General features: G+C 41.0%; 2 protein-coding genes across 6 annotated transcripts in view; one reads left to right on the plus strand and one right to left on the minus strand.

The window, feature by feature from the left end:
• Positions 1-7,008, plus strand: part of ARHGAP31 (Rho GTPase activating protein 31) — a 127,923-nt gene extending 120,915 nt beyond the window's left edge. For both annotated transcript variants that reach the window (XM_034957151.3, XM_003825142.5), the window contains one exon: positions 27-7,008. In XM_034957151.3, the coding sequence (XP_034813042.2) occupies positions 27-2,435 (2,409 nt within the window). In that variant the 3' untranslated portion in view covers positions 2,436-7,008. The remainder of the gene's footprint in view (positions 1-26) is intronic.
• An 11,537-nt stretch (positions 7,009-18,545) lies between these two features.
• The window catches only part of TMEM39A (transmembrane protein 39A), a 36,869-nt gene continuing 33,806 nt past the window's right edge, over positions 18,546-21,608 (minus strand). For all 4 annotated transcript variants that reach the window (XM_063602902.1, XM_034957154.3, XM_034957152.3 and 1 more), the window contains one exon: positions 18,546-19,987. In XM_063602902.1, coding sequence (XP_063458972.1) covers positions 19,754-19,987 — 234 coding nt within the window. In that variant the 3' untranslated portion in view covers positions 18,546-19,753. The remainder of the gene's footprint in view (positions 19,988-21,608) is intronic.

The raw sequence follows: 21,608 nt of genomic DNA on the forward strand, positions 1-21,608 counted from the left end.
ACAATCAGTTTATTGATGTTTTTCAGGATGAAGATGATCTGGCCAATGCCCTGATCTGGCCTGAGATTCAACAGGAGCTGAAAATCATTGAATCTGAGGAGGAGCTCTCATCGTTGCCACCTCCTGCTCTGAAGACCAGCCCAATTCAGCCTATTCTCGAGTCGAGTCTGGGGCCCTTTATTCCCTCAGAGCCTCCTGGGAGCTTGCCTTGTGGCTCCTTCCCTGCTCCAGTCTCCGCCCCTCTGGAGGTGTGGACTAGGGATCCAGCCAATCAGAGCACACAGGGGGCTTCCACAGCAGCCAGCAGAGAGAAGCCGGAGCCTGAGCAGGGCCTGCACCCAGACCTCGCCAGCCTGGCTCCTCTGGAAATAGTTCCTTTTGAGAAGGCATCTCCACAAGCAACAGTGGAAGTAGGAGGCCCAGGGAATCTGTCTCCTCCACTCCCACCTGCTCCTCCCCCTCCAACTCCTCTGGAGGAGTCAACTCCAGTCCTGCTTTCAAAGGGCAGCCCGGAAAGAGAAGACTCATCCAAGAAATTGAGGACAGATCTCTACATAGACCAGCTGAAGTCCCAAGACAGCCCTGAGATCTCTAGCCTCTGTCAGGGAGAGGAGGCAACCCCAAGACACAGTGACAAGCAAAATTCAAAGAATGCTGCTTCTGAGGGGAAAGGCTGTGGTTTTCCAAGCCCAACCAGGGAGGTTGAGATCGTCTCACAAGAAGAGGAGGATGTAACCCATTCAGTACAGGAGCCTTCAGACTGTGACGAAGATGACACTGTGACAGACATTGCCCAGCATGGCCTGGAGATGGTGGAGCCCTGGGAGGAACCCCAGTGGGTGACGAGTCCCCTTCACTCTCCCACCCTGAAAGACGCGCACAAGGCCCAGGTACAGGGCCTTCAGGGTCGCCAATTGGAGAAGAGGCTTTCCCACAGGCCCAGCCTTCGCCAGAGCCATTCTCTAGATAGCAAACCCACGGTTAAAAGCCAGTGGACTCTCGAGGTTCCCTCCTCCAGCAGCTGTGCTAATCTTGAAACAGAGAGGAATTCTGACCCTCTTCAGCCCCAGGCACCCAGGAGAGAGATTACTGGATGGGATGAGAAAGCCCTGAGGTCCTTCAGAGAGTTCTCTGGCCTGAAAGGGGCAGAGGCTCCTCCCAACCAGAAGGGACCAAGTGGTGTGCAACCCAAGCCAGCAGAAACCAGCCCCATCAGCCTAGAAGAGGGAAAGGAGCTGGGGACACACCTGGGGCACAGCAGTCCACAGATTAGGCAAGGTGGTGTTCCTGGGCCAGAGAGCAGCAAGGAGAGTTCACCCGGCGTGCCGGACAGCCCTTCGCCTGGAGAGCACCCCGCAAAGTTACAGCTAAAGAGCACAGAGTGTGGGCCCCCAAAAGGGAAAAACAGGCCTTCTTCCCTCAACTTGGACCCTGCCATTCCCATTGCTGACCTCTTCTGGTTTGAGAACATGGCCTCATTTAGTTCACCTGGAATGCAGGTCTCTGAGCCAGGAGACCCAAAGGTCACATGGATGACCTCATCTTACTGTAAAGCAGACCCCTGGAGGGTTTACTCCCAGGATCCCCAGGACCTGGACATTGTTGCTCATGCACTGACAGGCCGCCGTAACTCAGCTCCTGTGAGTGTGTCAGCTGTGAGAACCTCCTTCATGGTCAAAATGTGCCAGGCCAGGGCGGTCCCAGTCATCCCTCCCAAGATTCAGTACACCCAGATCCCACAGCCCCTGCCCTCTCAGAGCTCAGGGGAGAATGGGGTTCAGCCTCTGGAGAGGAGCCAGGAGGAACCCAGCTCAACCAGTGGGACCACTCAGAAACCTGCCAAAGATGATTCTCCCTCCTCCCTGGAAAGCTCAAAGGAAGAAAAACCAAAGCAAGATCCCGGAGCCATTAAGTCCTCACCAGTGGATGCCACTGCACCCTGCATGTGCGAGGGACCCACCCTTTCTCCAGAACCAGGCTCGTCTAACCTGCTCTCCACCCAGGATGCAATAGTGCAATGCAGAAAGCGCATGTCAGAGACAGAGCCATCTGGGGACAACCTTCTTTCTTCAAAACTAGAGCGACCATCTGGGGGTTCTAAGCCTTTCCACAGGTCAAGGCCAGGAAGACCTCAGAGCCTAATCTTATTCAGTCCTCCTTTCCCCATTATGGACCACCTGCCCCCCTCATCCACAGTGACAGATTCCAAGGTCCTGCTGTCCCCTATCAGAAGTCCCACCCAGACAGTTTCCCCTGGCCTTCTTTGTGGAGAGTTGGCAGAAAACACATGGGTCACACCAGAAGGGGTTACACTTAGGAATAAAATGACCATCCCTAAGAATGGCCAGAGACTAGAGACCTCAACCAGCTGTTTTTACCAGCCTCAGCGGAGATCAGTAATTCTGGATGGAAGAAGTGGGAGGCAAATAGAATGATTTCGGTTCACCTGCTGGTGTCTGAAAAAAACCGTGATTCATCTGGAAGTTATTACAGGGCCAGCTTGCCATATTCCAGGCACAGGTTATCAAGTTTGGGCCTATTGTGGCCTCTGACTTCTCTTTCTTCAGCCTTTTGACCACTTATTAATTAGTCCATTTGCTAGAAGAATGGTCAAGGGAAAAACGAGAGATGAAATTTAGTTAAGTCTATGTGAGCAAGTGAGAGAAGGTTAGGTAAGGGGAGAGGATGGAATGCTTGCCTCCAATGAACTTTGGAGCTTGTATGTGAGTCAGATTGCTCCCCTATTGCTATTATCTATTACTCTTGAGAGCTGGCTGTCCTTTGAAAGAAAGAAGTAATGTTCTTTGAAAGAAACAAAAATCTCTTGCTGTGTCAAACCTCAAAATGTTGCTATTGGGGTTAGAAGGCCTCCTCTTTATGCTTTTTAATGCTCTTTCAAACGTGTTCTTTAGACCAGTTTTCTAATAAGCTTTGTAAAATGTACTATCCAAATTAGAAGTGGATTTGGAAATGCAAACTAACGTGCACTTAGATATCCAAGTGGGTGAGCTTAGCCACTCTTACCCATGCTCTTTCCCTGGAATCCCTGGAGACCTGTCCAAGATGATTTCCATATACCAGCATAGAAAATCAGAATCAAGAGAAAACTCTGAGACTGGCACAATCCAAGATTTCCTGGCTCTGGCTTTTAGTAATTTGGGACTCCAACTGCCACTGTACTGGACTGTAATTTATAAATCCAGTAGCTACGCAGGGTGGAGGCTGGGCTGAGGATTACCATAATGAAATGTACTAAATCTTCATTTAGGTATGCAATCGTGAAGTGAAGGCATCTGCTTTCTTTACAGTATCAGAGTCCAAGAACAGGATGTCACCATAGATAAAAGCCTCATACAAAGGCAGAACTACACTCCAAATTTAATGTGTTTAAATTGGTGGGGCACCAGCAGAAACTACTTCTAGCTCAGCTTTACTCTTCTTCCACACTAGGCTGGGCCCAGCAATACAGGAGAGGATGAAGGGAGGAGCTCCAGGAGGCGAGGGAAGAGCCCTAGCAGGGCGGCCATCACAACCACTCACTGAGAGTTGCCCTTCTTAAAAATGTATTTTATTTTAGCCAGTGGGTCCCTTCCTTTCTCCTTTCCTCTCTACTGCTCAAGAACAGATTTGAGGCCAGGTGCGGTGCCTCACATCTGTAATCCCAACACTTTGGGAGGCTGAGATGGGTGGATTGCTTGAGCCCAGGAGTTCAAGACCAGCCTGGGCAACACAGCGAGACCCCATCTCTTAAAAAAATAACAGACTTGAGGAGCCCCTCTCCCTTCCATAATTCCCCTCATCCACCGCCCACTCCAGGCACTCACTCAAACTTGCTCTTCAACTCTGTATACAAGCAGAAGCAATAAACCAATCTGATTTTCTTTTCAATTATTTATAACTTTCAATGGTTCTTTCCTTTCCAGCTGGCGAGAGAAAGGAGAACTAATATACCTGCTGGCAGATTTTTGGTGCTGCCCAAAAAAGGACTTCACAGGGCATCTCTTCTCAGGTTCAAGCCTGGCTGAATTCTGCCCAGAAGCTCAGTCATTGCAGAAATTTCTCTAAGGGCTGATAGTACCTCTGGGTAGGCGTCACAACCAAGGCTGGTTCTGGGCTTAGTGGGGGCTGAGATGAAGTTACCTCCTCCAATGAGAAATTGGGAGCTGATGCCCTGCAACAGATATATATTCCTCTCTCTCTCTGTCTTTCTATCTCTCTCCTCCCTCTCCCTCCCTCCCTCCCCGCCAATAAGCCTTACAAACAGTTTTGAAATCTTGTTCTGTACCTTTTAAGCCAGTGTCTGTGGCGAGGGTGACTGGCAAGTCAGCTGATGAGTTCTGCCTTCCGAGAGCACTGAGTGAGCAAGGCCTTTCATCAGTGTTTTGGCCTTCTCATTGGGTGAGCAAGACACTGAACCAACAGCCAACGAGATATGAAACTGTAAGAAAAAAGTCCTAGAATATAGTATTTTTCCCCAGGCCAGCAAAGTGAAGAAATACAGTGGTGACAGATGAGAAAGGCCATGTTCAAGAGATCTGAAAAGTACATTCCTGCCTTATCAGAAAATGTGTCAGACAGGTTTTATGTCAGCCTCAGTGCTCCTGCGGTGTCGACGCTCTGATAAGGACCATGTTCCAGTTAGAATGCGAGGGAGGGAAAGAGCTGCACTTTGCTTCACCATCAGAACTCTGAGCCAAATAATGAATATGTAAACTATTTTATGATTATTTTAAATGTTTGTTTGGTAACATTTATAAGATCTATTTTTATTTGGGGATAGACTGAGAAGCCACCATTTACATATTAACAAGTGACTTCAGTTCTAAGGGTTGAGGTGCCTGTGTGGATTTATAAAATGGTTGCAAGATCTTTTAGACTCTGACATTTATAGCATCACCTTCAGGAACACAGTTCTGGGGATGTCATCATGAGACACACTGACAGCTGTGGAGATAGTCCCTACTCTCAGCTTTCCTTGCTAGTCAAGTCCAAAAGGCCTTAGAAGCTGACTCACCTTCTCAGCCAGAGTCCTGCTGCTCAAGTGTGGACCTCCACTTTGACTCTCACCCAGCCTGCCAGCCATCACAAAGGCTTTCATAAACTTCCTGTGGTCTGGGCTAGCCTGGCACTGATGAAATTCCATTCTAAAGAAAGAAAACTCACATTCCTCCCCCCCGCAAATTGTTCCCCCAAATGCTCTGGGATTACCTATTTCACCACTCATTTGAGTCTCCGAAAAATGAACTCCCTGAGAATGGCTGGATGGGAATCAGATAGTCTGCTTCCATTCAGGAGAGGGACAGAACAGGAGCTGCTGTTTTTAGGAGGATTTACCTGGTGCCCTAGAAAGGGCTATGCAATCAAATTCTCAAGGGCTCCTTCAAATCAGCTATCAGTCCTCAAAATGGGGGTTGCTGATGTTAAATGATGAATTTGAAGTGAAACGCATGCATGTACTGATGTTTTCTTTCAGCATTAGTGGTTGCTTAAGAAAATAGTAACCTATATTTTCTGCTACACTTGGAATATGAAGAAATCTGAACAAGAACCCCATTAAGACACCTAACCTAATCTAAACCCTAAAATTCAAAATATTGTCCAAGTCAAAATTCTAGACTCTGAGGACATAAAAAATGTAAATATCATCATCCTCAGCAAATATTTATTGGGAGCTTAGTGCACTGGGTACCTTAGCACTCCCAAATCATTCAAGAGTCTAGTGAAAAAGGGGGAGGGATGGCAGCAAATAAAACACCCCCATAAACAACCAGGAGCAAGGTTGAGAACCATTAAGTTGCCAAACAAAAGCAGAAGGGGAAAAAGTGTGGCAACAAGCATCTTTTAATAGGATAGTTGACGGTATTCAAGTGACCTACTGACTCCAAATAATCAAATTGAACACAATTGCAAATCCAATAGAACATCCCAGTGAGACACTCGGGTATTTGAGAACTTTGCTTGATTTAGAAAACTGGAAAGTGGCAACTAGGTTAGAATAGTGGCAACTAGGTTCGGAGGTTTCGTGTGGTCATAATTGGTTTGGTGAAGTGTGAGATCTCTGCAAATGAGGCAGGTAAGATCAGTATTCCATAGTGCTTGAAAAGGGGATTTTAGAGACTTCTGTCATCACAAAGCAGATTAACTCCTAGTTAATGATGAAGCAGTAGGCCCAAGATAAACTGTTCAATTCAAGATAAATTGTTCTTGTCAGTGTTTGGCATATGATAATCACATTTGGCTAAAATTGGATGGGACAGTCATTTGTCTACACAGGCCTTCCATTCCTGCATGAAGAGATACTGGGGAGCATACAATTATTTTGTCCAGTATTAGAGTGGGAGAAGTTCTCAGTAAGTCCAGTCCCACCAGGATTTATTTGGGCCACATTCTACCATGGCCAGTCCAATCTGATGACCACATGAATTGGGGTTAAGTGTTGCTAAGTATGATTTTAGACATGTCCGGCAGGAAGGTCAGCTCAAAATGTGGCATGACAAAGAATATGTGCTCTACTACCAAAACCTTTCCTAGCAAAACAAGGCCAGAAGAGGGAGCAAGCATCTTTCCAAGCATGGAGAGGAGGGGGCAATGGTGGAAGGGTGATTGCCTGAAATCAGTGCCAGTACAGATAGCATAAAATTGGGGGCTACCACAGATTGGCTGGCTACTGTGTAGATCATTTAGTAATCTTGAGGTACATTAATAATGCAGAGATTACTTTTCTGTGAGGGTAAGGGGGACGTAGCTAAATATAAGCTTACAAGGTCCATAGCCATGTATTTTACTGGATAAATCACAATGCTTTGCAATAACTTAATGCCATAGTACTTTCTGGCTTATAATTCTGCAAAGTAAAGCACTTTTTCAAAGGAGTCTATTGGAAAGCCACATGATTTCAGCTGTGTTTTAAGCTCTACAAATACGTTTCCAAAGACATAATCAAGATGTAATTCTATTCATTACAAATATAAATATTAAAACTATCCAGAGAAATTTAAGTAATTAAAACAGATTTTTATGCTTTAAAAATAAATACTCTAATAAATGATATAAAATATAATGCTTATGATGGAACTATGAGCTAGAGAAGGACATGGGGTCACCAAAATCAATAATCAGAAAAGTAGATTATATGCACCAGGTTCATTGCTTTAGTTTGTTCTGTTTGATGTCATTTTTTGTTACTTCAATGTTTGATCTCACAGAAAAAGTCCGTGATGATTTGCTTCAGTATATTTTTCTTGTTTTTGTTATTTTACGTACTAATAATTGCCAGATGTCTGCAACTTCACCCTTTTACTGTTGCAGACACATAGTCATGTCACTCAGGAAACCCCGCGTAAGTCCAGGCTATCATAATGAAAAATGAGAAGCATAAAAGCTCATTGCTTCTCAAAACCCCACAGCTTATGGAGGCACATGGGTCCACCCGCACAGATGTGAACTCAACTTTTCTATTACTTGAATCAATCAAAGGGGACTCTTCTTTTATTTGAGTAATTATGTTAATGATGCTCTAGGGGGAAAGGCAAACATTTGTTGTCCTGGCATATATCCTGTTATATATATGACCACAAAGGTGGGGAGGGGGAGGTGAACAATCCTACAACCTAGGTTCACAACCTAGTGATATTTGCAGTGAAACATTTGTAGTGATATTTCCCCTTTCATTGCCAAGGGGATGAAAACACTACCATTTTGGCAACAACTTTCTATTTAGAACCTTACACTACTCAGGCCTGCTCCTGCTATCCTTCACTACTGCCCTAAATGCCTTTTTCTCCTATATACTCCCCGATCCGCACACTCTTTGGGTTTTCTCCTGAACTTCCCCCAACCCCAGTCCAACACACAGTTCCCCTCACTTCCAGTCTTTCCCATGTTCTCTGGAGTCACTTTCTCCTTATAAACTCCCCTGCAGTCCCAGTCTCTTCACTGAATGTTGTTGCCACTTCCTGGACTTCAAGAAAACTCGTGTGAGAACACTTCCTTCCCTCCACAAAAGGCTGAACATGTGCCCATGTGCCCATATTATGCAGACTTGTACGAACGGTCAGAGGATGTTCTCCCAGGTCCTCACTTCTACTTCTGCACCATTGCTTCTTCCCATCCCATACAAAAATCCCTCATTGCCAAAATGTATGGATCCAACTATTTTAACTTTTATCATTTGTGGCCATGGTTATAGTTAATGTCCCAGATTCCCCAGTCTTGGGTACCAATCTCCCTGTTTCCTTCTACCTCATGTCCCACCATCATCCTGGATGACTTCAGTGTTCTAGAGGAAAGCCCACCCAATACCCTTGCCATAATTGCTTACAGCTTTTTCCCCCTACTCAGTTTTGAACATTTGCTTCTAGGGTTACACATCAGGCTATTTCACAATAGAGAATTTTGTGATCCTAAATTCTCATTTTCCTTTTTCAGAACTTTCTCTAGCCTTACTACTTTATTCCTTGTATTTGTGCAAGATTACCATGCCTGCCCCCACAACCTCCTCTGATAGACAGCACTCCCACCACACTTCATAATTCCTTCCCTAGCCTTTCCAGACTTAAGGTGCATCATCCCCACTGTTCTCACCAGGACCATTAACTCCCTTAACCACTAGTCCTTTAGCCACACCTGCTTGACAAACCTCCAACCTGGAATCTGGACTCTTATCACACATCTCTGCCCTTTAACTGTGTCTATGGGTGAGATCAGAGAAAATAATAAAACCACAATATAAAAGCTTTCAGATATTTGTGGTCCACCACCTCAAGAGCAGCCTCATTTCCAAAATCTTCAATGGCTATTCCACAACCCACAATGGCTATTCCACTATTCTTGACTCTCTCCTAGACAACTCTTTCTTCCCCACAAATAATTGTTATTGCTTCATAAGTTTATAATATCAGACATCTTTATTCAAGCTCCCACTGCTATTTCCCCTTACCCGTATATGTGTGTACCTAACCTCCCTTCTAGTTCAGAGGAAGTGTTACCCCTCTTTCCAAGAGCTCCCAGGCTTCTGTGTTCCCAGTCTCCTGTCATCCACTATTCTTCCCTATGTATTGAGCCTTGCCCTCTTTGATCTTTAATCCCTCAGCATATAAACATGCCAAAGCCTATTCTATCTTAAACAAAAGTCTTCCTCAATTCTGTCCACTTTTACCACCTTGTGTCTAGGTTCTTGGAAGAGTCATCAGTGTCATCAATGCTCAATTTCTACTTCTTCATTACAATTCACTATTCTGGACCAATGGCAGCCTGACCTCGGCCCGCATAGCTCCGCTAAAATTTCTCTTGTTAACGTCACCAATAGTCTAATATCCAAATCCAACATTCACTTCTCAGTCTCTAGACTTCCCTGTTATATGTGATCCTATTGATCATTCCTCTTTTGAAACTTTCTGCTTTGCCTCCTTCCATGGCCATTCATTTTCTTAGCTTTGTTCACTTAAAAGTTTCCTCTTCCTGGCCAGGCACTGTGGCTCATGCCTGCAATCCCAGCACTTTGGGAGGCCAAGGCAAGAGGACTGTTTGAGCCCAGGAATTCAAGACCAGCCTGGGCAACTCAGGAAGACCCCATCTCTACAAAAAACAAAAACAAACAAACAAACAAAAAAATTAGCTGGGCGTGGTGGCGCATGCCTGTAGTCCCAGGTACTCAGGAGGCTGAGGTAGGAGAATCACCTGAGCCTGGGCAATAGAACAAGACTCTGTCTCCCTAAAACAAGTTTCCTTAAAAGCTATTATTTGCCAGAATTCTGTCCTTCTTTCCCTTTTCACTTCATATGCTTTCCCTGCACTATCTTATTTATGCCCATAGCTGCTTCTACCACCCTCACACTGGTGACCCACCTCACCACTATTTTTTCTTGCATGGAAATTGAAAGTATATAATTGCATACTTTTATTGGGGGTACAAACTGATATTAAGATTTCTGAATATAATGTTAATTAAATTGAACTGGTTAAAATTTTTGTGGTGAGAACATTTGGAATTTATTCTCAGCAATGTTGAAATGTGTAATACTCTATTAACTGTATTCACCATGCTGTGCAATAGAACTAAAAAAAAGACCATATTCCTTCTGAGACTTTGTACTCTTTGACCATCACCTCCCCAGCCTCTGTAACTACCATCCTACTCATTCTGAAAAGTGTAGTGATCTCTTGTTGTAGTTTTAATTTGCACTTCTCTATTAACAATATTGAGCAATTTTTCATATGTCTCTTGGCCATTTGCAGTTCTTCCTTGAAAAATGTCTATTTTGATCCCTTGCCTATTTTTTAATTCAGTTTTTATTTTCTTACAATTGAGTTGTTTGAGCTCCTTATATATTTTGGAGATTAACTCTCTATTGGGTGTGTAAGTTGCAGAAATTTTCTCCCCATCTATAGGTTGTCTCTGCTGTTCATTGTTTCCTGTTAATTGTTCCCTTTTGTGGTGCAGTTAACTGTTTCCAATTGTAACACTGTTAATTGTTTCCTTTATGGTGCAGAATCTTTTTAGTTTGATGTAATCCCATTTGTCTGTTTTTGCTTTTGTTGCCTGTGCTTTTTGGATCAAATCCAAAAAATCATTGCACAGATCAATGTCATGTAGTTTTCCTCATGTGTTTTCTTCTTCTTTTTTTTTTTTTTTTTTTTTTCAGATGGAGTCTCGCTCTGTTGCCCAGGCTGGAGCGCAGTGGCATGATCTCGGCTCGCTGCAAGCTCCGCCTCCCGGGTTCACACCATTCTCCTGCCTCAGCCTCCTGAGTAGCTGGGACTACAGGCAACCGCCACCACACCTGGCTAATTTTTTTTTTTTTTTTTGGTATTTTTAGTAGAGACGGGGTTGGTGGTTTTATAGTTTCAGGTCCTACATTCACATCTCTTAATCTATTTTAGGTTGATTTTTGTATATGGTGTAAGATAAGAGTTCAATTTCATTCTTCTGCATGTGGATATCCAGTTTTCCCAATACCACCTATTAGAGAGACTATTCTTTTCCCATTGGGTATTCTTGGAACCTTTGTAAAATCAACTGATTGTACATGTGTGGGTTCATTTCTGGACTCCCTATTCTATTCCATTTGTCAATGGGTCTATTTTTGCCAGTACTGTACTGTTTTAATTGTTATAGCTTTGTAGTACAGTTTGAAATCAAGTAGTGTGGCATCTCCAGACTTGTTCTTTTTGCTTGATTGCCTTGGCCATTTGGGGGTGTTTGTGGTTTTGTATGAATTTTAGGATTATTTTTTCTATTTCTATAAAAATGACATTAGAATCTTGATAGGGATTGCACTAAATCTTTAGATTACTTTGGGTAGTGTGGACATTTTAACAATTTGATTCTTCCACCCCATAAACACAAGAACTCTTTCCACTTATTTGTGTCATCTTCAATTTATTTCACCAATATTTTATAGTTTTTGGTACAGGTCTTTCAAGTCCTTGGTTAAATTTATTCCTAAGTATTTCTTTTTGTAGCTTTGTAAGTGGGATTGTTCTCTTGATTTGTTTTCAGATAGTTTGTTGTTAGTGTATAGAAATGCTACTGATTTTGTGTGTCGATTTTGGATCCTGCAACATTACTGTATTTATTAGTTCCAACGGTTTTTCGGTGAAGACTGTTGGATTTTCTATAAGATTATGTCATTTCAGCAAACTGACAATTTCACTGGTTCCTTTCTATTTGTGTGCTATTTATTTCTTTCTCTTGCCTAATTGCTCAGGCAAAGATTTCCAATACTGTATAATCTAGAAATGGCAAGAGTGAGCATCCTTATGTTGTTCCAGATCTTAGAGGAAAGGCTTTCAATTTTCCATCATTCAGTATAATGTTAGCTATGGGCTTCTCATATGTGGCCTTCACTGTATTGAGGTACAACCCTTCTATTCCTTATTTCGGTGAGACTTATTATCATGAAAGGATGTTGAATTTTGTCAAATGCTTTTTCTTCATCTAATGAGATGATCATATAGATTTTGTCCTTCATTCTGTTAATGTGGTATGTTACATGTATTGATTTGCATATTGTTAACCATCCTCATATACCAGGGATAAATTCCACTTGATCATTGTGGATAATCCTTTTAATATGTTGTTGAATTCAGTTTGCTAGTATTTTGTTGAGGATTTTTGCTTCCATGTTCATCATGGATATTGGCCTGTAATTTTATTTTCTTGTAATTTCCTTGTCTGGCTTTAGTATTAGGGTAATGCTGCCCTCCAAAAAGAGCTTGGAAGTACTCCCTCCTCTCCCAATTTTTTTTTTTTTTTTTTGGAAGAGTTTGAACAAGATTGGTATTCTTTAAATGTTTGGTAGAATTAAGCTGTGAACTCATCAAGTCTTGGGTTTTTCTTTGATGACAGACTTTTTATTACTGATTCAATCTCCTTACTTGTTATTGGTCTGTTCAGATTTTTCTACTTCTTCATTATTTGGTCTTGGGATTACATGCATCTAAGACTTTATCCATTTATTGTAGATTTTCCAATTTGTTGGCATTTGTTTATAGTAGTCTTTCATGATCCTTTGTATTTCTGGAGTATCAGCTGTAATGTCCTTTCTTTGTGATTTTATTTATTTGATCTATTCTTTTTTTCTTAGTCTAGCTAAAGGTTTGTCAATTTTATCTTTTCAAAAAAGCAGCTTTTGAGAACTTCTTTTCTGACGTAGGCATTTATTGCTATAAACTTTACTTTTAAAACTGCTTTTGCTGCATCCCATAAGTTTTAATATGTTGTGTTTCCATTTTTGCCTCAAGATCCTTTAAAATTTTCCCTTTAATTTCTTCATCGATGTATTGGTTGTTCAGGAGAATGTTTAATTTCCATGTATTTGTGAATTCTCCAAAATTCCTCTTGGTATTCTTTTCTCGTTTCATACCATTGTGATTGGAAAAGATATTTGATATAATTTCAGTCTTCTTAAATTTGCCAAGGCTTTTTTTGTGCCCTAACATGTGATCTATTCTGGTGAATGCTCTGTGTGCACTTGAGAATGTGTATTCTGTTGCTATTAGATGGAATGTTCTGTATATGTCTGTTAGGTCCGTTTGGTTCAGTGTTGCTAGAGTCTAATGCTTCCTTATTAATTCTGTTTAGATGATCTGTCCATTGTTGAGATAGGGTACTGAAGTCCCCTACTATTCTTGTGTTGCAATCTATCTCTCCCTTCAGATCCTTTAATATTTGTGCTATACATTTAGGTACTTCAACATTGAGTGCATATAAATTTACAATTGTTATGTCCTCTTGATGAATTGACCCTTTTATCATATGATGTCCTTCTTTATTTTTTTTTCAGAGTTTTTAACTTAAAGTCTATGTTGTCTGATATAAGTATAGCCACTCCACTCTCTTTTGGTTTCCATTTGTGTGGAGTATTCTTTTCTATCCCTTCACTTTCAGTCTACGTCTAAAAGTGAGGTGAGTCTCTTGTAGGCAGCATATAATTAGGTCTTATTTTATCCATTCAGCCACTCTATGTCTTTTCATTGGAGAAATTAATCCATTGACATTCAATCGTTGCTAGGTAAGGACTTACTACTGCCATTTTGTTAGTTGTTTTCTGATTGTTTTGTACATACTTCATTTCTTTCCTCCTCTCTTGCTGTATTCCTTTGTGGTTTGTTTTCTATAGTAGTATGCTTTGATATTTTTGTTTTGTGCTTCTAAAGATTTTTGCTTTGTGGTTACCATTAGGCTTACATGGAACATCTTATACTTACAACCACCTATTTCAAGCTTATAACAACTTAACTTTGCATATAACTCTATACTTTTACACCATCATTACAATCCAATAGTATTCTGAATGGGCTCTGCTTTATTTATATGTTTGAGTTTCGTGCATGTTTTATGTTATTAATTAGTAGCTTTTTGTTTCAGTTTAAATAACTCCATTTAGCAATTCCTGCAAGGCAGGTCCAGTGATGATGAATTCCTTTAGCTTATGTTTGTCTGGGAAAACACACTTTTCTTTTTTCTTTTTTTTTTTTACTTCTCCCTCATTTATGAAAGACAGCTTTGCTGGATAAAGTATTGTTGGTTGGCAGTTGTTCTCTTGAGCACTTTGAATTTATCCTACTCTCTCCTGACCTGAGGGTTTATGCTGAGAACTCTGCCGATGATTGTATGGCACTCCTTTTTATGTGATATGTTTCTTGCCTCTTGATGCTCTCAAAATTTTTTGCCTTTGATTTCTGATAGTTTATTATGTGTTGTGGTGTACTCCTCTTTGGGTTGAATTTGATTGGAAACCTCTGCAGTTCCTGTACCTGGATGTTGGCATATACCACAGATTAAGGAAGTTTTCAGCCATTATTTCTTTAAATATGCTTTTTGGCCCCTTTAAATATGCTTTTCAGGCACCTCTTTCTCCTTCTCCAACCACTATTATGTGAAGGTTTGGTCTCTTGATGGTGTTCCATAATCTGTAGGCTTTAATTTTAGAAATTCTTTTGTTCTTTTTTTTTGCTCCTGGCTAATTTCAAATGTTCTGTCTCCCAGCATACTGATTCTTTCTTCTTCTTGGCTGAGTCAGCTGTTGAAGCTTTCTGTTGAATTTTTCAGTCTCTTGAATTTCTATCCCGTTCTTATTGTTTCTATTTATCAACTTTCTTTTTAGTGTACTGTTTTTAAATTTCATTAAATTTTTTATCTGTATATATTAATAGTTCACTGAACTTCTTTATGGGTATTATTCTGAATTCTTTGTCAGTTATTTCATAAATCTCCATTTCTTTGGGGTCTATTATTGGAGCTTTATTAGTTTCTTTTGTAGGTGTCATGATTCCCTGATTCTTCATAATCTGTATGTTCTTGTATTGTTGTCAGTGCATTTGAGGAGACAGCCCCCTCTTCTGGCCGTTACAGGTGTTCTTGGGAAGGGATAGACCTTCACTATTTAGTCTATCCTATGATTCCAGAAGGGTCAGCTGATGACAACCCCAGGCAGGCAGAGCTTCTTGTGAGTTCTCTAGCTGACTGGGCCACTGCTTTTGCTCTGTTGAGTTGCTGGTTGGGTATTGCAATGACTTCTGGTCAGACTGGCCATAAGATGTACTGCCTGGCTGATAATTCTGATATTTGGGACCTGCAATTTGGCAGGGCTGTAGACTGGCATACAAGGTTAGGCAGAGTCACTACTCATAACATGTGTGACCAGAGGCTATACTCCTTAGAAATGCACAATTAAGGGTTGCCTCCCTGTCAGGATGAAGCCATGGAGTGAAATTTTGGCTCAGTGGCTGTTTGATCTCCAGAGTTAAGCAGGTCTAGCCAGTTTGCTTCTTCTGGATGTGTGGAGGTGGAAGTCTCCTTGCCTGGGTAGGGTCATTGGAAGTGCTTTTTGGCTTGGTGGAGCTGCTGCTTGACTTCTAAGGTCAAGGTGGTCTAGCCCCTTCACCTCTCCAAAATAAAAGGCAGGTATCTCCCTTCCTGGGCAGGGTTGTTGGGAGTTGGCTCTGAAGCTAGGCAGGAAGACCAGTAGTGTAGGGATTCAGGCTAGATTGTACTTCCCACTGTCCTTTTTTTCTTTCTCTTTTTGAGATGGAGTCTTGCTCTGTCACCCAGGCTGGAGTGTGGTGGCACAATCTCAGCCCACTGCAACCTCTGCCTCCTGAGTTCAAGCAATTCTCCTGTGTCAGTCTCCCGAGTAGTTGGGATTACAGGCATGAGCCACCACGCCCAGCTAATTTTTGTATTTTTTGTAGAGACAGGGTTTCACAGGCTAGCCTTGAACTCCCGACCTCAAGTGATCCACCTGCCTCAGCCTCCCAAAGTGCTGGGATTACAGGCATGAGCCACCACACCCAGCCCCCACTGTGCAAATTTTGAAGGTGACCAGCTCAGCCTTGCAGGTGGGCTATGAGATTGGCTGATATCTTTGATCAGGCACCTCAGCCAAGTAGGAACACAGAGGTGCCACCAGTAACTGCATGCTGGTCACTACCTCTGCTTCCTTTGTTTCTACCTGACTCCAGGCAGTCTACCCATGCTGTTTCCCCTAGTGCTTCTCATGAGATGAGACCAGAGTGGGCTTCCTGGTAAGCATCTTGGAATGCTTGGGAAACGATCTCATTTTCTTTTCCCCCTGTATAAACTGCTGGCCTAGGGAATTCTCCATCTGGCATTATGTCAAGTTGGGGGAAAGGAGGGAGCAATATAGTCAAAGTGAGACTGTTCTTACCCTTTGAATTCAGCTTTCATTCAGCTTTATGGACCACACTAGTGTCTCAGACTAGTTTCTAAGTGTTGGGGTTTCAAAAAGATGTTCTAGTCTGTGGAGTTGCTATTTGAACTTTCTATGAAAGCAAGTGGAGCCTGAGACTTCCTACTCCGGCATCTTGCTGTTTTTCATTTTCCCTTACGTGGACTTTTTAAAGAGTTGGCTAATCTCCTGCTTGTAGTCTCATCAACATTGCTCCATCTCCAAACCTATTCTACATACTGCTCCCAAAGTTGTCTGAGAGGATAGTGGTTCTCAAACTTCAGCATTCCTGAAAATCACCTGGACAGCATGTTAAAACAGATTGCTGGGCTCCATGTAGTTTCTTACTCAGTAGGTGTGGAGTAGGGCTTGAAAATGTCCATTTCTAACAAGTTTCCAGTTAAGTGATGCTGATGCTGCTGATCTAGACATTACTTTGGGAACTAGAAACCAGTGGATCATAAGTTATTCTTAGCTTATAATCTTTCATTAGCTGTCTTCTGTCTACAAAAGTTCCAAGACATCTGTCTGCTTATTTGAAGTACTTATGAAAAGAGCACTTTATTGGGCTTCACACTCAAGATTGTTAATAGATCTGATATCTATTACGTATCTCATACATATTTCTATTAATGAACACCCTAGTGTGACAACTGGTTTACTTGTCTGTCTTCTATTAGTTAATGAACTCGAACATCACTATCTCCGGCACCCAGCAGTGTTTGGCATATAATTGCCCAGTACATAGAAATGAGATGCCTGGCTAGCTTAATAGAAATAAAAAAAATTAATTAAAAAAAGAGAGAGAGAAACGGCAGAACAGGTGGCAGTGGTGGTGACTGATAGGGACAGGAAGGAAAGGAGGATTAGGAATATAAACATGGAATCAGAGTAAACAGGATATTGAGGAAAACTTCTGTCATGCTCATTCCTGTGAACTACCCTCCTCTACTCCTTTATTTACCTACCTTAGACCACCCAGACTAGTCAAGTATCTTCTTTCCTTTTCCAGTATCCAAGTTCACCCAACTGAACTTTTGCTATACCATGCTTTCCACAAACAATTTTAACTTGCCAACAAAGAATTACAAAAAAGGTCATTCTTTAATGATTACACATTTTTCTACCATCAGTGAGCAAATATAGTGTCCCTTCTGTTACATGAACTATAATAGGATATCCGGGTAACTAGTAATTTTTCTCTCTTCCATGAACGTGGCCCCTACAAAAACAAAACAACAAAACAAACAAACAAAAAACAGCTGGAATGTGTAGAACACGTTGAACTAAACGGTCTTATGCCCCGTATGCTGCCGTATCTGGAGGTGAGGGTAGGAGGAACTTTGCAATTCCATTAGCCAAAATTAATTTTTATTTATTTCTTATATCCACTTACTTATTTAGCCAAGCCAGCATCTGGTTCTGTGCTATTCCCTTAGGATAGGACCAAGACAGATCAAGCCAGAAGGGGCATCATATTAGTTCATAAGACTGGTCTGTTATCTCTAATCAGGGTTTTCTGGGTTACTTTCCCAAGCTGGAGCCAAGTTGGGGCAATTTTGATGAGATATCTCTGTGCCCATGCCACCCATTTTGCTCTCAACTGCTGAGTAATCTCATGAAAATGTTGCTGCCAAGAGAAGCATATTTTCAAGATCCTACAGAAAGAATAGAGAGATGGCAGATTCCCTACCCTTCCCACCCCTACCTCAAGAACCACTATATTTAGGCTGAACTACTTTAAAAAGCAACTAACCTAATATATTTTCTTGCTATTCTTCCAATATACCAACTTGTCCCCACCTCAGGGCACTGCCCTTTCTGCTACTGTAACATGGAATTCTCCCCAAAGCTATTTATATGATTCAGTCTTGCTTTTTCTTTGCTTAAAAATCATCTCCTCAAAGATGCCTTCTAGCAGTGCTATTCTTACCACTATTTCCTTGCCCTGATTTCCCTTTGCTGCACTTATCACTACTACCAGGGAATGTTATATTACACATAAATTTATTTGCTGTATTTTCTGCACCACCTAACTCCCCCACCCCCACGCATATTGTAAGCTCTGTGCAAGTAGGACCTTTGCATTTCTCATTCACTGCTATATCCCCAGGGCCTAATATAGTGCCTAGTGGTTAATATATATTTGTTGAATGGTTGAACAGACTCAGACTGAATGCCAAACAATGTTATCTTAAAAGTATACACATCAAAATATTTAAAGAAACAATCATTGATTTAAACATAAAACTGATATTGGGTACCTTGGTTTTATAAACACTCCTCACAATGCTTCCCTTGGTGAAGCCTTTCAGGAACTCTTCTGCAAGAATTATTTTCAGAGCCAGCTTGTCAACGACATGATTGGTCTTTTTACTTCATAAGTCTTATTTTGTTTCACCAAAAGCTTCACAGTGTAACAAACCAAACTCAGCACAGAAAACATATGACAATATATTTTAGATTCTTTAAGACAAGGTCTCATAAGTTTAGATGACAAGTGACAACATCAATGGACTAAGTATATCACCTCCCATAACTTAAAAGGCTAATACTCATAAACATGAAAGTCCTGGAGTATGAAATTTAAAACACAAATTTTGGATATAAATTATCTGAATACAAAGCTGTAGGTAATTCTTATCTTTCACTTCCCCTCATAACTCCAAACATAACGCCATTGTAGGTGGGTTGCTGCTAGACTACATCCAAGATTGTTCAGCTGAGGACTTGCCCATTCTCCCAGTTACTTGGAATTTTCAACCTTCCCATACTCTAGCCCACATGGCATTTGCACTCAGCTTCTCCTACTGATCCAGCCACACATCATCTTCTTCATGAATGTGGGCAGTCTAAAGACTTCCTGTCTGGCAAAGTATTATTTCAAACAACTAAGAGGAAAATCTTTGGAAGCAGAAGTGGAAACACAGGAAAAGTGGCAGCAAAACCCTCAGCCTCAGGATAGTAGCTTATTCAAAAGTATATTTAAATGTCACAGGGTAAAATAGACCAGCTGAGTCCGTATCTTAGAAAGGAAGCCTACTGCTTCCTCCTGGTAGGCAACAAAGAGAACCCCACCTAGGACTTTAACCCACTCTTTTCCCAATGTATTCCAATACTATTAGCCAGCTGAACTAAAAGAGAATGGGTGCTGGTAGGCAACTCCATTGATCTCCCTTTCTTTAGCAATAATTACTGGCCAGCTGAGGGCTAAAGATAATGAGGATTGAAAGAAAAGCAGACATACCAAAGGTACTGTGTCAAGTAATACATGAGATGTGTTCATAAACGAATGAGTTATTCCAGAGCCATACAAACAAATCAATCTCTTTACTGGACAGGCATACCTCTCATATGTATATTATTCGAATATACTAACACATGAAAGATCACATCACCTTGTTTACGGATACATTTAATATCCCTTACCCTTCCCGACTTTCAAAACATAATAGTATACAAAATATAAAATATCTTAAATATTTATAAAAATCACAAGAAAAAAATAGAACGTATGAAAATATTTTTATCTGAGTTCTCCCTCATTGTTGAGAGGCAGCTTAGTTTGCCTTGAGTTCATAACTGTTGAGTGGGTAGGAGTATGCCCTGCCTAATACTATTCTGTCCCGGAGAAGTTTAAATAAAACATAGTAGTTGCAGAAGAGGATGAGAGCCATGGAAAGTGTGTGGTTCCACTTCTCCGACCGCAGCAAGGAATAGAGCTGATAGAAGACGACACTGCCCTCAATAAGGATGAGCAGATTTAACAGCCTTAATGGTCGATGAAATAAGAACTGTAAGGAAGTTAAAAAAGTAAAACATTATTTCATAGAAAAGTAATGGCTACAGTTATTCTTGCATTGATTTTTCTAAAATAATTTAACATTTACAGGTTCCCATATATAATAATAAATAGATCTGTTTATTTAATATCAATCAGGCTATTTCTTGCTATAAAGATTGAAACCTTTTCCTTTTTGCTCAAGAAATAATGAAATAATTTTTATTTCAATGCCCCTGAGACACGAAAAGAGATTATGCCCAAAAGAAAACTACTTATAAACATTTTTCTTAGATTATATTTTAGGTATATATTTTATTTAGGATAAACACAAAAGTATATTCATCTAAGACAGAGGTGGATAAAGGACCAAACAGGAAATATTTTAGGCTTTGTAAGTCAAGAGGCAAAAATTAAGGATATTACATAGGTACTTATGTAACCATTTAAAAATGTAAAAAACATTCTTGGCTTGTAAACTAAGACATAAATACCAACACTAGACAAGTTTGGGGAAAAGAGAGGTTACAAGTCGAATATCAATACAATAGTTTCTTAGTTTTTCCTTAAACTGTTTACCCACCATGGTCACTGACTGAAATCCTCTACACCATATACCTGCGTGCTTAATTACTGATTTTTTTCTGGATATTGAGAAGCAGGGTGCACAAAGACAGGATAAGGAGGAAGGAAGGAAAAATGAGTCAGAATTAGACTAAAAATAGGGATTACTACTATATTTACTCCCACTAAATTCTCCACTTTAAAAGGCTAAATTCTGGTTTTCTAATACAAAGTTATTATGAATACAAACATATAGGCCACAAGTTGTAAAAGAACATTAACAATTCAGCTTAACCAGTCTAATCCTAAATCTAGATGAAGACAAGAGTGCAGTAACAGCAGTGATCAGATCTAAAATAACTAATTTAGATGGAATTTAGATCTTAAGAGCTTACACCTCAGAATGAAGCCAAATTATCATGACAGCTTTAAAAAGTTTCCAGGTTCAAGAGGAAGAAAATGTTTAACCTGGAGTTTGACAGCTATAGGTAATAGGCACACTTTAAATGACTGTTTTGAAACTTCAGTGTGCCTAAGAATCATTTCCAAATCCACAAATGCTGCCAATTCCTGGGATCATCCAGAGATTCTGGTTCAGAAGTCTGATATAGGGGCCCTGAATCACTTTTTAAAAATAGTGGGCCAGGTGATTTGTCAGCAGGTGGCCCATGGATCACTTGGAGAAGCACTGATTTAACTGTCTATCCAGTCCTGCAAAATCAGTAATAAATCAACTTGCCTAATCTTTTTTCCATAGATTCCACCTGATTTTTCAGCTGTCCAAAGCTAGCAAGGAAACTACTTAATATTCAAGCAGAAAATTCTAATGAACTATTTGGCTATCACAGGTCTCAAGGAGACAGCAAGGACCAACAGAAGTCATTAATGGCCTAGAGAATTCAGCTGGCTGAATTAAATATTCTATATAGAAATCAAGTGCTCATGTACTTGTGACTTAAGTCCTATCCTCCACCTTAAGGCATTTCCACTGGCGTCAAGAAGGAGATGCTTGTCGTTTTCTCACTCGAGGGCCTTCCACCTTCCCCATGTTCCTCCCAACCTGCCCCACC

The sequence above is a fragment of the Pan paniscus genome, chromosome 2 (genome assembly GCF_029289425.2).
Source record: "Pan paniscus chromosome 2, NHGRI_mPanPan1-v2.0_pri, whole genome shotgun sequence".
Lineage (NCBI taxonomy): Eukaryota > Metazoa > Chordata > Mammalia > Primates > Hominidae > Pan > Pan paniscus.